Here is a 12194-nt window from a genome sequence, read left to right on the forward strand (position 1 = left end):
TACCACAATTAATGGTCTTACTGTTCTTTGAAGTATCTTTTTAATTCTAGATTCAGATATTATTTGGGGTTTTTTTCCTTAAAATAAATTGCCTTTCTTTGACTATATTTATTGCAAAAAGCAAAGAAACAACTTGCCTCTTTTACTGACTGCTGCATGTCACCAAATGCCATATTTGTTAGAGATATTGTCTCAACAATTTATGTATTTGCTGGAGGCTTTTCCTCAGGACATGTCTTTAGCTGGTTCTCTGTTTAAGAATACTTAAATCCTTTTCTATCCCATGTGATCTATACAACAGTTCTTAACTCTATTGTACACATTGTTAATTACACAGAACATTCAAAACTTTTTTTTTTTACCTGAATAACTCAAATTGCTATTTTTTAAAACAAAGTAGTAACATTATCAATTGTCTTTTTAAATACATTTTAAATATTTTTTTCCTTATTGAAAGTAATGGAATGTAATAGTATTGTAATTCTGAATGGATTTTGGTTTTAGGAAAGCAGACCTAATATATATAATACACATAATCTAGTATTTCCTTTTATACACTTAAATGTACTGTGGTCTTTGATTTTGTAATCAAAATGATTTTAAGAACTCAGGTTTTCACGTGTGGTATCTATATTTTATACAATATGTGCATATCAATAAGGAGTAAATATATTAGCTATCACAAAGGAATCTTAGTGGAAAAAATACAGGGTAGGTTTTAAAAAATATTTTATAGAACTTATTTTTCTCTCTGTGGATGAACATATGACATGATTTGGACACAGCAGCATAAGGTAACATAAGCTACCATTTTTATCTAAGTTAAAATTTCTGAAATTTCTTGGACTTAGAGTTTCAGGCCAGAAGAGAACATTTATTTGACCACCAAGGGACCACTAGTTTGACCTTTTCTATGTCTTAAAAGATCAATATTTTGTTTGAAATCTATGAAAAACATAGACTTCTGCTAAATCAAACCCTTCTATTAAATATTTTCCTAAGGTACACTTTACTGTGGTCACCTCTTCCTAAACCCACAGCATTGGTGGGCATTTTATATATAGAGATCATGCCGTCTGACAAACCCCAGCCAGTACTTCAGTAAAAAACTGGAAACAAAAGGTGGGTAAAGATTTCCTTCTCACCCTGCTAACACTGTGTCGCAGGTATTGAGGTGATGCTCAGGACTGAGCCAGAGTGCAGACATGTAAGAGGTGTAGTTCACTCTCACCTCAAAGATCTTTTAGTCTGATAGGTATCCTTTCACCACTCTGTTATTTGAGACATGTCCAGAAAATGGAGAAATGAAAATAATTAGCCAGTTCTGTATTGGGAGAATGCTGTTAGGCATGCACATTGCATCCAGAAACCTGAGGGCATAATTTTTTATTAAAGTCATCATGCTGTAGCAGATATGAGGTAGCATGAGTATTTGAAAGATGATGCAAGCGATCCTTTTCTCTACTGAATAAAGCAGGATATGCAGAGAACAGGACAAGCAGTATAGCAGTCTTGTTTACTCAGACAGTGCTGTGTGAATTCTGTACACCGTAACTCCTAGTTAGCAAGAAGGAAACTGGCTTTCTGCTTTATCCCACATGAATCCCTTCCAGTCAGAGTTATCTGGAGGCAGGGAGGCTGCACCTCTTTTGAAAGCAAATAAGCTTTTTCTCCCTGAAGGGCAGGATGGAACTTGCAGAGAGTCTGCAGCAACAGCACAGACAGAAAATAGTGAAAAAAAAAGAAGACAGTGTCTGCCTGCTATAGGTGGCAAGAGCTAAGGTGAGCCTTGTAATGCCATGGAAGGAAGGAGATTTTGTTTAGGATCAACTGTATCCAGTAGAAAATTTATTTAAAGCTAGAGAATAAATTTGCTTTCAAGGCATTTATTTAATCACGCTTATTGCCACATTTTCATTATTAAAAAAAATTTAAAAATTTAGTTATCTTGTGTGCTAAATAAAGTCTATCCTTAAAGAGGGGGCTCATGTCTTTTTGGATAAGTTACTCTAACAAAAGGGAGACAATTCAGAATATCTTCAAAGGGACATTTTTGGCCTCAAAAAGCTTGATTGTTTTTTCCACATTTAAACCACTTTATTCTTCTTTCTTTTTTGGCTACTGACCCATGCTGCCAGGGCTCATGTAGGGTCTTTTGCCTAAGCTGCCATTCAAGTCACATCTGTAGCTATTTAAGATGTCAGTGAGATTATCCAGGCTCCATATCTGCTGTATCTATTCACAGCCCTCTACTATCTTCAGAATTCCTTTAAAACATTAACTTGAAGTTTTTCTTCTTAAAATGGTCAATTTAACTTTCTTTCAGAAACAAAATTTCTGTCAGTTAATAATCATGGGGTTGTGCTGCTGATGCCACAGCTCATTTTGAACTGTGTAGGAAAGATCTCGGTTCTGCATTGCCAGACATGGCAGCAGACCTTTTGCTATTCCAAAGTCACTACAGCAATTACTTTCCTCATTCAGCAAGAACTAAGATTTTAAAGAGAAAGGAATGGTTGAAATGGGTAAAACCTAGAAATTATGTCAGACAAACTTGACATTAATATTTTTTTTATCTTGCATTTATTTTCCAGAAATTGAGAATAGTGAAAGCAGATTTTCTGCTTACATAGATGTCTGACTACAGGAATAGAAAACCCACCCTGCACTGATCAAGTCTTCTACTAAAACAAAGGTTTCAAACTTAGTGTACTTTTTTTCATCTAAGTAATATCCTTTTGATTTGCATCAATGAAATGGTAAAAAAAAATTCTAATTTAAATCAAAACCCATTATGAAATCAAAGCTTAAGGTGTTTTACAATTTTTTTAATTTTTCAGAGTGGTTATTTTTCAAAAACTTCTTATGAGTCAACAGAGAATAAGCAACTGCCTTTTCCTACTAATGACATTGAACGCAATATATTTAATTATACTAAATTGACCCTAATAACAGTTAATAGTGATTTAATCCACCAGTTAGTTTGATACAAACTGTTGTTTTACAGCCTCTTTAAGATAAAAGCTTACTTAGTCATGCTACATCTTGGGCACAAATCACATTCTACATATTCTCAGAACTCTACCTTAAAGCAGACATTTAAATTTAGCATCATGCAAGTGACAAATCTGTGGTATACTATGATGTGCTCTTCCTCAGGTTGTTTTACTAAAAAAAATGCTAAAAATGTTTCTGTCATAGCTAATTTATTTTGCTTTGCATCTCAGAAGAGATCATTAATGTCAGTTATAAGAATTAAAAGTTTCGACTTTGTCTTCTGAAGCAGCTTATCACAGAGACAGAAACATAAAAACAGTAAAATAGGACTAGTAACAGGCCGATGACAATACATCAGACTTTGTTCTGTATTATTTTCTATGGAACATCAAAGAGTACTTATGGATATGAAAACTGGGTTCAGTGGCTGCTTTGTCCACATGTCACAAGCACAGAATTTATATTAAGGAGAACATAGCTAGGGTATAGAGATCAGAAACAACCTTGGCCTGCAGAATTGAATTCCTGCAATGTTACTATTTTTTAATTAAAAACAGTCTTTAAGATTCACTTAAAATTACAGTGTTGCAAGTCTAAATTCAGCTCTAAACTTTCTGCTGTCTGAATACTTGAATATAGTACTCTAATTTGAGCCAAACTTTTCCGTAAGTGACACATCTACATCAACTTTAAATAAGTTTAAATAAGTTTAAATAAGCATATTATTTTCTAAGTTTAATTTCTGTAAGTAGTATCTACGATTGGTATGATGTGAGCAGCAAGAAACTAGAAGCAAAATGCTGCAAAGACAGAAAGGGTCAGAGGCATAGATTTATTTTTTTTTTCTTTAGCTGTATCTATAGCAGTAAATTAAACTAAAATCTGAAGGCTAGTCTCTGAGGCCAACTGGCAGGTCTGAGGTCATGTCTATAAAAGCTTTTATAGTAAAATAGTTTGATAAGGCGAGTTTTAAATGATTCCTGAATTGCACTAACCAGTGAACTTTATAAGTTTCAGAACTGAAGATATCTAACTTCTATAGTAACTGTAAAAGAAACAGTGATGACTTTGTAAAGATATGGATTATTCCACATCAGGATTTGAATTCAAGTTGTGGACCTTAGTGTAGTAGTGTAAGAGTAACCTCTGTGAAAAGAAAATAAATATTTATTTATTTATTATAATATGAAACAAATTTCATTTCCTCCCTTCCTTGTATTATTTGAGAAGTTTGCATCATTAGCTTCATTGTTCTTATTTGTTTACCTAAATCACAGTTAAGTCGAAGACCAGACTGTCACTGTTGGACACTAAATGAATCACACAGACTTAGTTCAAGGTGTGGTGAAAGAAAGAGCAAACTTTATTTGTTCTTTCAGTATTTATAGATTTCTGACCATGACCAGGGATTGGATAGTGAGGTTAACACCTTCCCAACCGCACTGGCTGTGAGAGATGTCCATCAAAAGGCACATCTTTAATGGCATGTATAAACACCTATGTTTACAGTTACTTTCCTGGGAAAGAGGCTAGAACTTGTAGAAAAACAATTTCGAGGGCCTGATTCTCAGGGAGACACCTGACCAAGAAATCAGCTTCAGGCCCAGGAAATACACTGTCAGAGAAATGAGAAAAAATATATAGTTGACTTATTTGTTCATCTGTAACACGGAAGTGTGTGTTCACCTGCTGAACAGTACTCAGGGCTAAGTCAGCACCAACAGATGAGAACAGTCTAAAATTATACATTTTACTGCAGAGTGAAAATGTAATGACTGTGAGTGAACTGGTATATATTCTATCTAGATAAATTGACTGCAGGTAATAAGATATTCTGCCCTATTCTGTAAATATTATTAATATGGAATTGCTGGCGTTTTCTTTGCTGAAGGATTGTGTCTTAGGACTGTAGAATTATAGGGTATTTTGGGCCAGAAGAGACTTCAGGAGGTCTTTAGTCTAACCTCCTGCTCAAAGCATGGGCTGCCAAGGTCAGAACAGGTTGCTCGGTGCTTTATTCAGCCAGATTTTGTAAACCTCCAACACTGAAACCTGCAAAGCTTTCTGAGTAGAGAGGTCCAGATGTGCCATTCCTAAAGTTGTCTCAGACACCCTTGAAAAGCCATGAAGGTTTCAAAACCAGTGCTAGGTCAAAATTGATCCAACCTTTTAAATGTGCATTAAGAAAAAGTTTCTCTTGATTGTAGTGACAGTAAGTTTATTGTTTTGTTGTAATTTTACAAAAATGAACATTCTACTGCAAGGAACAGTTTGAGTATGAAACCAGAAAATGTAAACCTTCAGACACTGAGTGAAAAATAAGCTGTCTTTTTTTAAGCTAATAAATCTATAAATAATAACTAAATATAATGACAGTGAAATATGTTCTGACTTTAATTAAACAATTGTCTTCAATACAACTGGGGGAAATAGGGATTATTTGTTTTATAATATATGATAATAAAACCTCTACTTCTCGTGGTTCACAACTCATATTTGGTATAGAGGTTTTAAATATCTTGTTGCTTTTGTTTAATAGACTGAATGATAGTATTACAGTCTAAACAGTTCAATGGTATTAGTGAATTATTTATTGTTGTTAAGCATGGCTACATTCAAAGGCAATTTCTAGAAACATGTAAAAGTTTCATTCTTGTTTCTAGACATGATTGGTTGAACCCTAGAACAAAAGATTTCCCTTTTCTATAAGAATAAAACAGGCTAAAGAATTTTTATTCCCAGCCAGACTGCACAGCATGACTGACATAATACTTTTTTCTGAACATCCCCCTTTCCCTCCTCCTCTTCTACCATTTGTTTTGTTGCTTTTTTACCATTTTATGATAATGCTAAAAATTAATCATCACTGAAAAATGTCAGAAGGTAAAGACATTATGTAAAAGGACTTGGATTTCATACAGACATTGCCATGTTATATCAATAGTTATCAAATTATTGTCTGACCTTTCCGTCCTTCTAACCTGCAAGGCATTGAGCAATGGGTTTAGTACTGTTTAGACAGAATTCATCTTCAGGTTATAATTAATTGGACAGTATTTAATCACTACATTTGTGTGATTACAAATGAGGAAACTGTGAACTATTACTGCTGGCTTGGACTGAGGCACAATTACTGGTAGCTTACCCAGCAAAAGTGCTTGAGAATTGCTGTATGCACTTCCACATTTATAATTATGCAAAAAGCCCTGTCATCTTACTTGACCTTTAAAACACCCAATGTGCTGATTGTAGAAAAACTACTTTAAAAGCCTGATGGAAATTTCATAGAGTGCATATATGACCCAGTGATTGTATCATCAGCAAATGCTAAACAATAATGGTTTAAAGTCATTATTCTAATTTGGCCAGACCCTGCTAGATTCAATCAAACACAATCAGAGGTGCATGGCTGACATTCTAACAAGCTTAGGGCAAAGGCAGCTCATGCTTTGAATTGCATTAACTTGTTTCCTGATACCAAATACTGGGAATTCATTTCAAAATATTCTTTTAATTTATGCACACAAAAATACTTTAACATATCAATCACATAAGCTATTAAGAACAAGCTAAAAAATATGTCTAAAGCAAATGTGAAAAGAACTACATCAATATGGTGTTTGTGTGACAGAAGTACGTACATGGTCATGTAACTAGTTACAGCATTAACATCTCAAAACATGTAGAAGAAATAGTAATTAAGAGAAGAATAGACGAGAAGTTGTTTGAGCAGCTGTACCACTTAGCACATCTGTCAAATAGTTGAAAAGAAAAGCCTGAAAGTTCCTCCCTGACCATCTTCCATCTTAAGAATTATGCTGCATTAAAACAAGTCTGATTTAAAATATTTCTGAAATATTGCCATCTTATTATTATGCTTTTATTCATGATTACAATATCATTTTATCAGGAAGAGAGGAAATTTTAGATATTTACAAAATCGTATTATTTTTTCCTTTGAAGTCTCACTGCCACTCTTTTCTGTAGAACAGGATATCCAAGATGACATACTGGGTTCAAACAGTAGTGCAAATTTCTTGATCATTGCATATAGAGCTACGGAGAATGATTGGCCAGTTACACACATTATCAGCAAACTTCCTTTGTAAGTCGATTATGACTTGTGTGTCTGCTTAGATATACAGCCATTGTATAATATCAAAAAACCATGGTAGGAAAAAACATTTACTTCCTTGACTCTAGATCTATTTAGCTCCTTTTCTGCATTCATGATAGCTATTAGTTATCAAGTTTTTTTAAAAAAAATAAATATGGGAGAGCAAAAAAAATCCCCTGAATCGATCCATTAAGATGCTAGTTTTCAGTCTACAGAATCAAAACCCCAATTTATTTCTCTTCTTCATTCTTGATTTTAACACCAACCAAAATTTTTTATTCTCCACCTGAGGTTATTTGCCATAGGATGGACAGGCAATTTTGCATACACAAATATTTATAGGCCTTTCTGTAAATACTTATCACCATGTTTGCCTATTGTTCTGAAAGTATCTCAGAACAGAATTACATGGAAAATATAGAGAACTGTTTGCAAATGTTACTAATGTTATCTCTCCATTATTTCTGTTAAAAACTCATAGAGGACTTCATGAAATTTTATGTGAGAATCCATATGTTACCATATGACAGAATGTAGTTATGAAAACTTTTAATTCTCTTTTTTGTAAGAGTTTTCAGAAGGTTGTTTTGCATTGTCAGAGACAAACTGAATTCATGCAATACCTACTTACATCCTACCCAAATTACTTTTACAGAACTGTGGGTTGCTGGTTTGTGATTTTGGGGGTTTTTTTGTTTTAATATTTTTGGGTTTTGGGTGGTTTTTTTTGTATGTGCTATTTTCATATAGATTTTTTGGGACACACAAATTACAAAGATACTTGAATAGCTTTAAATATAGAGCTGATTGAAGTCTTATTTGTTTCACGTACAGAGAGAAGGATAGGCTGAAAGAAACTCCCCCATGAGAGACTGGTTTAGTTCTGATATTTCCGTCTTGTGCTTTCTTAGACGAAGATAGAGTGATTGCTGCCAGTTGGTTATTGGAATGCAAATGACCTAAACATCATTCAAAAAAATTGAAAGAAACCAAATTGTTTGCTTGATACCTTCTGTTTGTCATTGACAATTTATGGATATTGTTAACAGCAACATTTTTCAGAGGGTATGTGAAGGGGGGAGGGAAATGGGAAGGTATTTATTAATTTCAGGGCCTAATATTACTGACTTCACCTTTAGGAATGATGCTTTTGAAGGTAAGTATTACAGATTATTATAGTACCTCTGCACTTTCTAAAATGCAGTTTGTTTTAAATTGCTTATGTGGTTTGTATTTTGTGTGTGTGTATGTGATGAGAAAGAGGGATTTTTAAAATATTTCAATTAAATTAATGTATTTTTTTTTCAAATTAAAATGTCTTCTCATTATTATTAAAAATTATCTAATTCTTTTTATTCAGTCATTGATGTGCTTTGGCTTTTTTTAGCAATTAAACTGCCCAGATTACAATATGGCTTCATTTTAATGGAATTTCAAACCCCAAAGACATGCTAACTTACACCTTGTTAAACAGCTTCTTTTATATTTATAGTATTATCTATAATACAAAACAGCTATTTACTTGATTTTCTTTCCTTGTTGGTTTAGTAACGGCCTAATTAATGTGTCAGATTAACAGTAATATAAACAATATATGGTGGTAAAATGTGCCTATTTCTGAATTTGTGCAGGCAAGGCATGGTACCATGTGAAGCAGAAATGTCAGTCCTGAAGTTATCTTCCAATACAAGTATAACTAGAAATTTCTGGTCCAGCTCTTATTGGCTTGAAACAGGATCCATATTTGTTGGTGGTTTGCCTCATCCTTATGCAGCAAAACAGGTATTTACTACTACTATTATTATTATTATTAATAATAATATAATTAATATTATTATATTATTGTTGTTTGTGGTGGTGATTTTTATTTATATTGTATTATTTTTAGGACTGGAATGTTTATAAGATGTAAATCATGCAAAAAATAAAAATTAGAGCTTTTTGAGAGTTACATCTAAGGGATGAGTATGGTCCCTTGCAGAATATTGCTCATGTGTGGTACTTTGGTAAATGAACAAAAAGGGCATTATGGTCTAAAGTCATTATCTGAAATGCTGTTAAAAAGTTTTAAACTCAGTTTTTGACATAAGGTGCTGGTGACCTCATTAGTCACATAGCTCCAAGTTGGTCTCTTTCACTTATCCAAAGCCAAACTGTGTTGCTACCTGGATTATTTGACTCCCTTGTCACATTCCCAAATGTGCTTCCAGAATATAAAACTGTTCACCATTACATAATAAAGACTATCTGTGAGTGTTTGTGTTTTCCACGTTGTGAAATAAATTAAACTGTTAACACTGAGTTGGTGCAGTGTGGGTCTCATTTATCTGAACAAGGATCTTTGCATTGGTGCCACCCCACAACCATAGCAAAGTTAGACTGCAGGGGTTTTGTTTCTCCAGTGCACTGTGAAAACTGGGCTTATGTAGTCCAGTTTTCATTTTTTTAAGCCATACTTTTGGGTAGGCTTCACCCTGGGCAATTGATTTAGCCTTTTTATTTCTGTTCCATTCTTCAGTAAGTGAAGGTCATCTCACCACGAGGTAAATAGAATCATTTCAAGCACAGGCATGTTTTTGATACTGCTACTGTAATGCAGCATTTCTAGATTGCTTTCACCTTATAATAAATTTCATAGTAATCGATGATGAGACAGGACTGTTGAAATCCAACTTAAAAGTTCTTGTAAGTGTTTTTACATTGTAAAATATTCTGTAAAACGTGCTTCTAAATAGCTCATACTGACATTAAGAGAACACATCAAGTAGCATTCATTGTTATACAACTTTTCCCTTAATTCAAATGTTCATACACAAACTATACCTTCATCTGGAATATTTTATCCTCAGTTGTACATAGAATTTTATTTACTACAACAATGTATCCATATTAATGAAATACATGAAAATTATATTTTCAGTGTTTAAATGGCTGCCTTCTAGAAGTTAAGGGAAATTTTAGAACACGTAAAGAAGCAATTTGTTAGAAGGATATAGTTATAACGTGTATATGAGAATTAATTTTGAGATAAAAATAGCTCCTTACTAGCTAAAGGCCAAATAAAATCCAGAAAAATAAATTTATATTAGGGAAGCTTAAATAGCAATGAAACACATTGGTTTAAAGGTAATTTATTGCTAAAAATTTTGCCTGCATGTGTTGGATTGTCATATCAGCATGGGCTTTCCTTCTTTGACAATGTTGTAGTTCAATTCTATTCTTAATGCAGGATTCATAGGTGAGATGTTGTGGTTCGTGATTGTTTATCTAAATTAGGCAATAGATGTGGGACATGTGCAAGTGCTCAGGTTGCTGATACATAACCTCTACTAGTACTTGCAAAGCATGTGTTCCTATGACTTCCCCAAAAAGACAAAAATATACCCTCTACTCTCAGTTGCCTCTCTCGTTTTCTATTGAAGTTTCTTGCAGCTTTCTTTCTGAGATGACCTCAGCCTTTATTACACTTAATTTTCTTTGCTTATTTGTGATTTTTGTGTTAATTTTGATCTTAGTATCTCATTTTGCTTAATTTTTTTAGCTTCAGGGAAGTTCGTTTTCCTTGGCTTCCCTGTTGAAGTCTGTAGGCTCCAAGACAAATACAGTCTATAAAAGTTGGGTTTTTTCCTTTTGTCAGGGAATGGAGAACTGCCTGTCCAAGTACTCTTTATGTGGGCTTTTCAACCCCAGCAGTAGGAAACCACTCCAGAAAGTTTCTTTTCCATCAGTTTAGACCCAGGCAGTCAGGTTTCTATTGTATAACCTTCATCATCCCTGAAACAGAACAGATCTGTTTCTGACCTTCGTCCTGCAGTTTGCTTCAAGGGAGATTTCTGCTCCAGCTGAGACTCAGCTTTTTCTGACAAGTGCTCTGATCGCTCTTGGAGTCAAGTTTGATAATGACCCTTGTGATATCTGCAGTATTCACCTAATAATACATTGTCTTGTTTTAGCTCCTTCTCTCATAGGAGTAGTTCACTGTGATGTTGGTTCTCCTACCTTCCAGTATTGTGGAAGTTTCAGAGAACAGTGACTTCAGACCCCAGACTCCTTCAGTTTCTGACTAACAGGAACTTCTAGCTGTCAGTACCAGAAACTGTTGACATGGGAGTCATGTATCACTGGAATTGGCTCATGTTAAATGATTCATTTCTGGGATAGATTCCTTCTCCTTTCATTTTGATTGAAGTTTGAGATATCCTATAAAGCCCTCAGGGTAAAATATTGTCTCCTCTGATGATTTCCTCTACATTTTCCTAATCAGCTCTGAAATGTCCATGCATTCTTTCCACATATATATATATTTTTTTTTTTTCCTGTATGCTTATTATTTGGTATTCCTTAGAATCAGAGTGCACTCAACATGTAAGGCAAGGTGCAACAATTCTACTGATTTCTCTCATTTCTGTCACAGTCTCTTCAGGAGATCAGAGCCTTACCCTCAAGCAGTGATGCTTTTAAAATAAAGTCTGTGACATGTGGGGAAGCAATGGCATAATACCCAATAGATTTCTTCACTATTCAGAAGATCTTAGACCTCCCAGATCTCAGTCCTAGTGTCTGTGGTTGGTGGTGAGAAACACTAGAGCAAGATAAAGTTATGGATTGCTTAAGTAAACCTGACATATAAAGTACCATGGATCCAGAAAGACGCTTATAAGTGTGCACCCCTGGCTGATGTTATCGAGAGGCACTCCCCATTACCTCTGAGAGCCTGGAGCAACCAGAGGAAGCCCCTGATGACAGGGAAAAAGACAAATGTGATGTTACGTTAATCTTAAAAAAAAGCCAGGTTACCCATCTTCCAGGAAGGAAGATGGGTAACCGTGAGCCAGCCAGGTCAATGGCACAATTATGTTCCTGATACTAATATAGAAACAAATGAAGGACAAGCACATCCTTGGGAGCAACCAGCATGGATTTACCAAAGGGAAACTCTGCCAGACAGTATGCTCACATTCCCTGTTGAGAAGACTGGCTCTGTGGGAAAGGGCAGGGCAGTGGATAGCCCTTACTTCATATCCCAAACAGCTTCACTCCCAACACTTACCTCCTACCTCTGAGTGGCACAGGAGGATGG

The 12194-nt window shown here is 34.6% G+C and overlaps 1 protein-coding gene across 1 annotated transcript in view; it reads left to right on the forward strand.

The window, feature by feature from the left end:
- EYS (eyes shut homolog) overlaps positions 1-12194 on the forward strand; it is a 706806-nt gene that overhangs the window by 458218 nt on the left and 236394 nt on the right. Inside the window, exon 33 of the mRNA XM_015621104.2 lies at positions 8746-8896. Within this exon, the coding sequence (XP_015476590.1) occupies positions 8746-8896 (151 nt within the window). The remainder of the gene's footprint in view (positions 1-8745; positions 8897-12194) is intronic.

This window comes from Parus major, chromosome 3, assembly GCF_001522545.3.
Source record: "Parus major isolate Abel chromosome 3, Parus_major1.1, whole genome shotgun sequence".
Lineage (NCBI taxonomy): Eukaryota > Metazoa > Chordata > Aves > Passeriformes > Paridae > Parus > Parus major.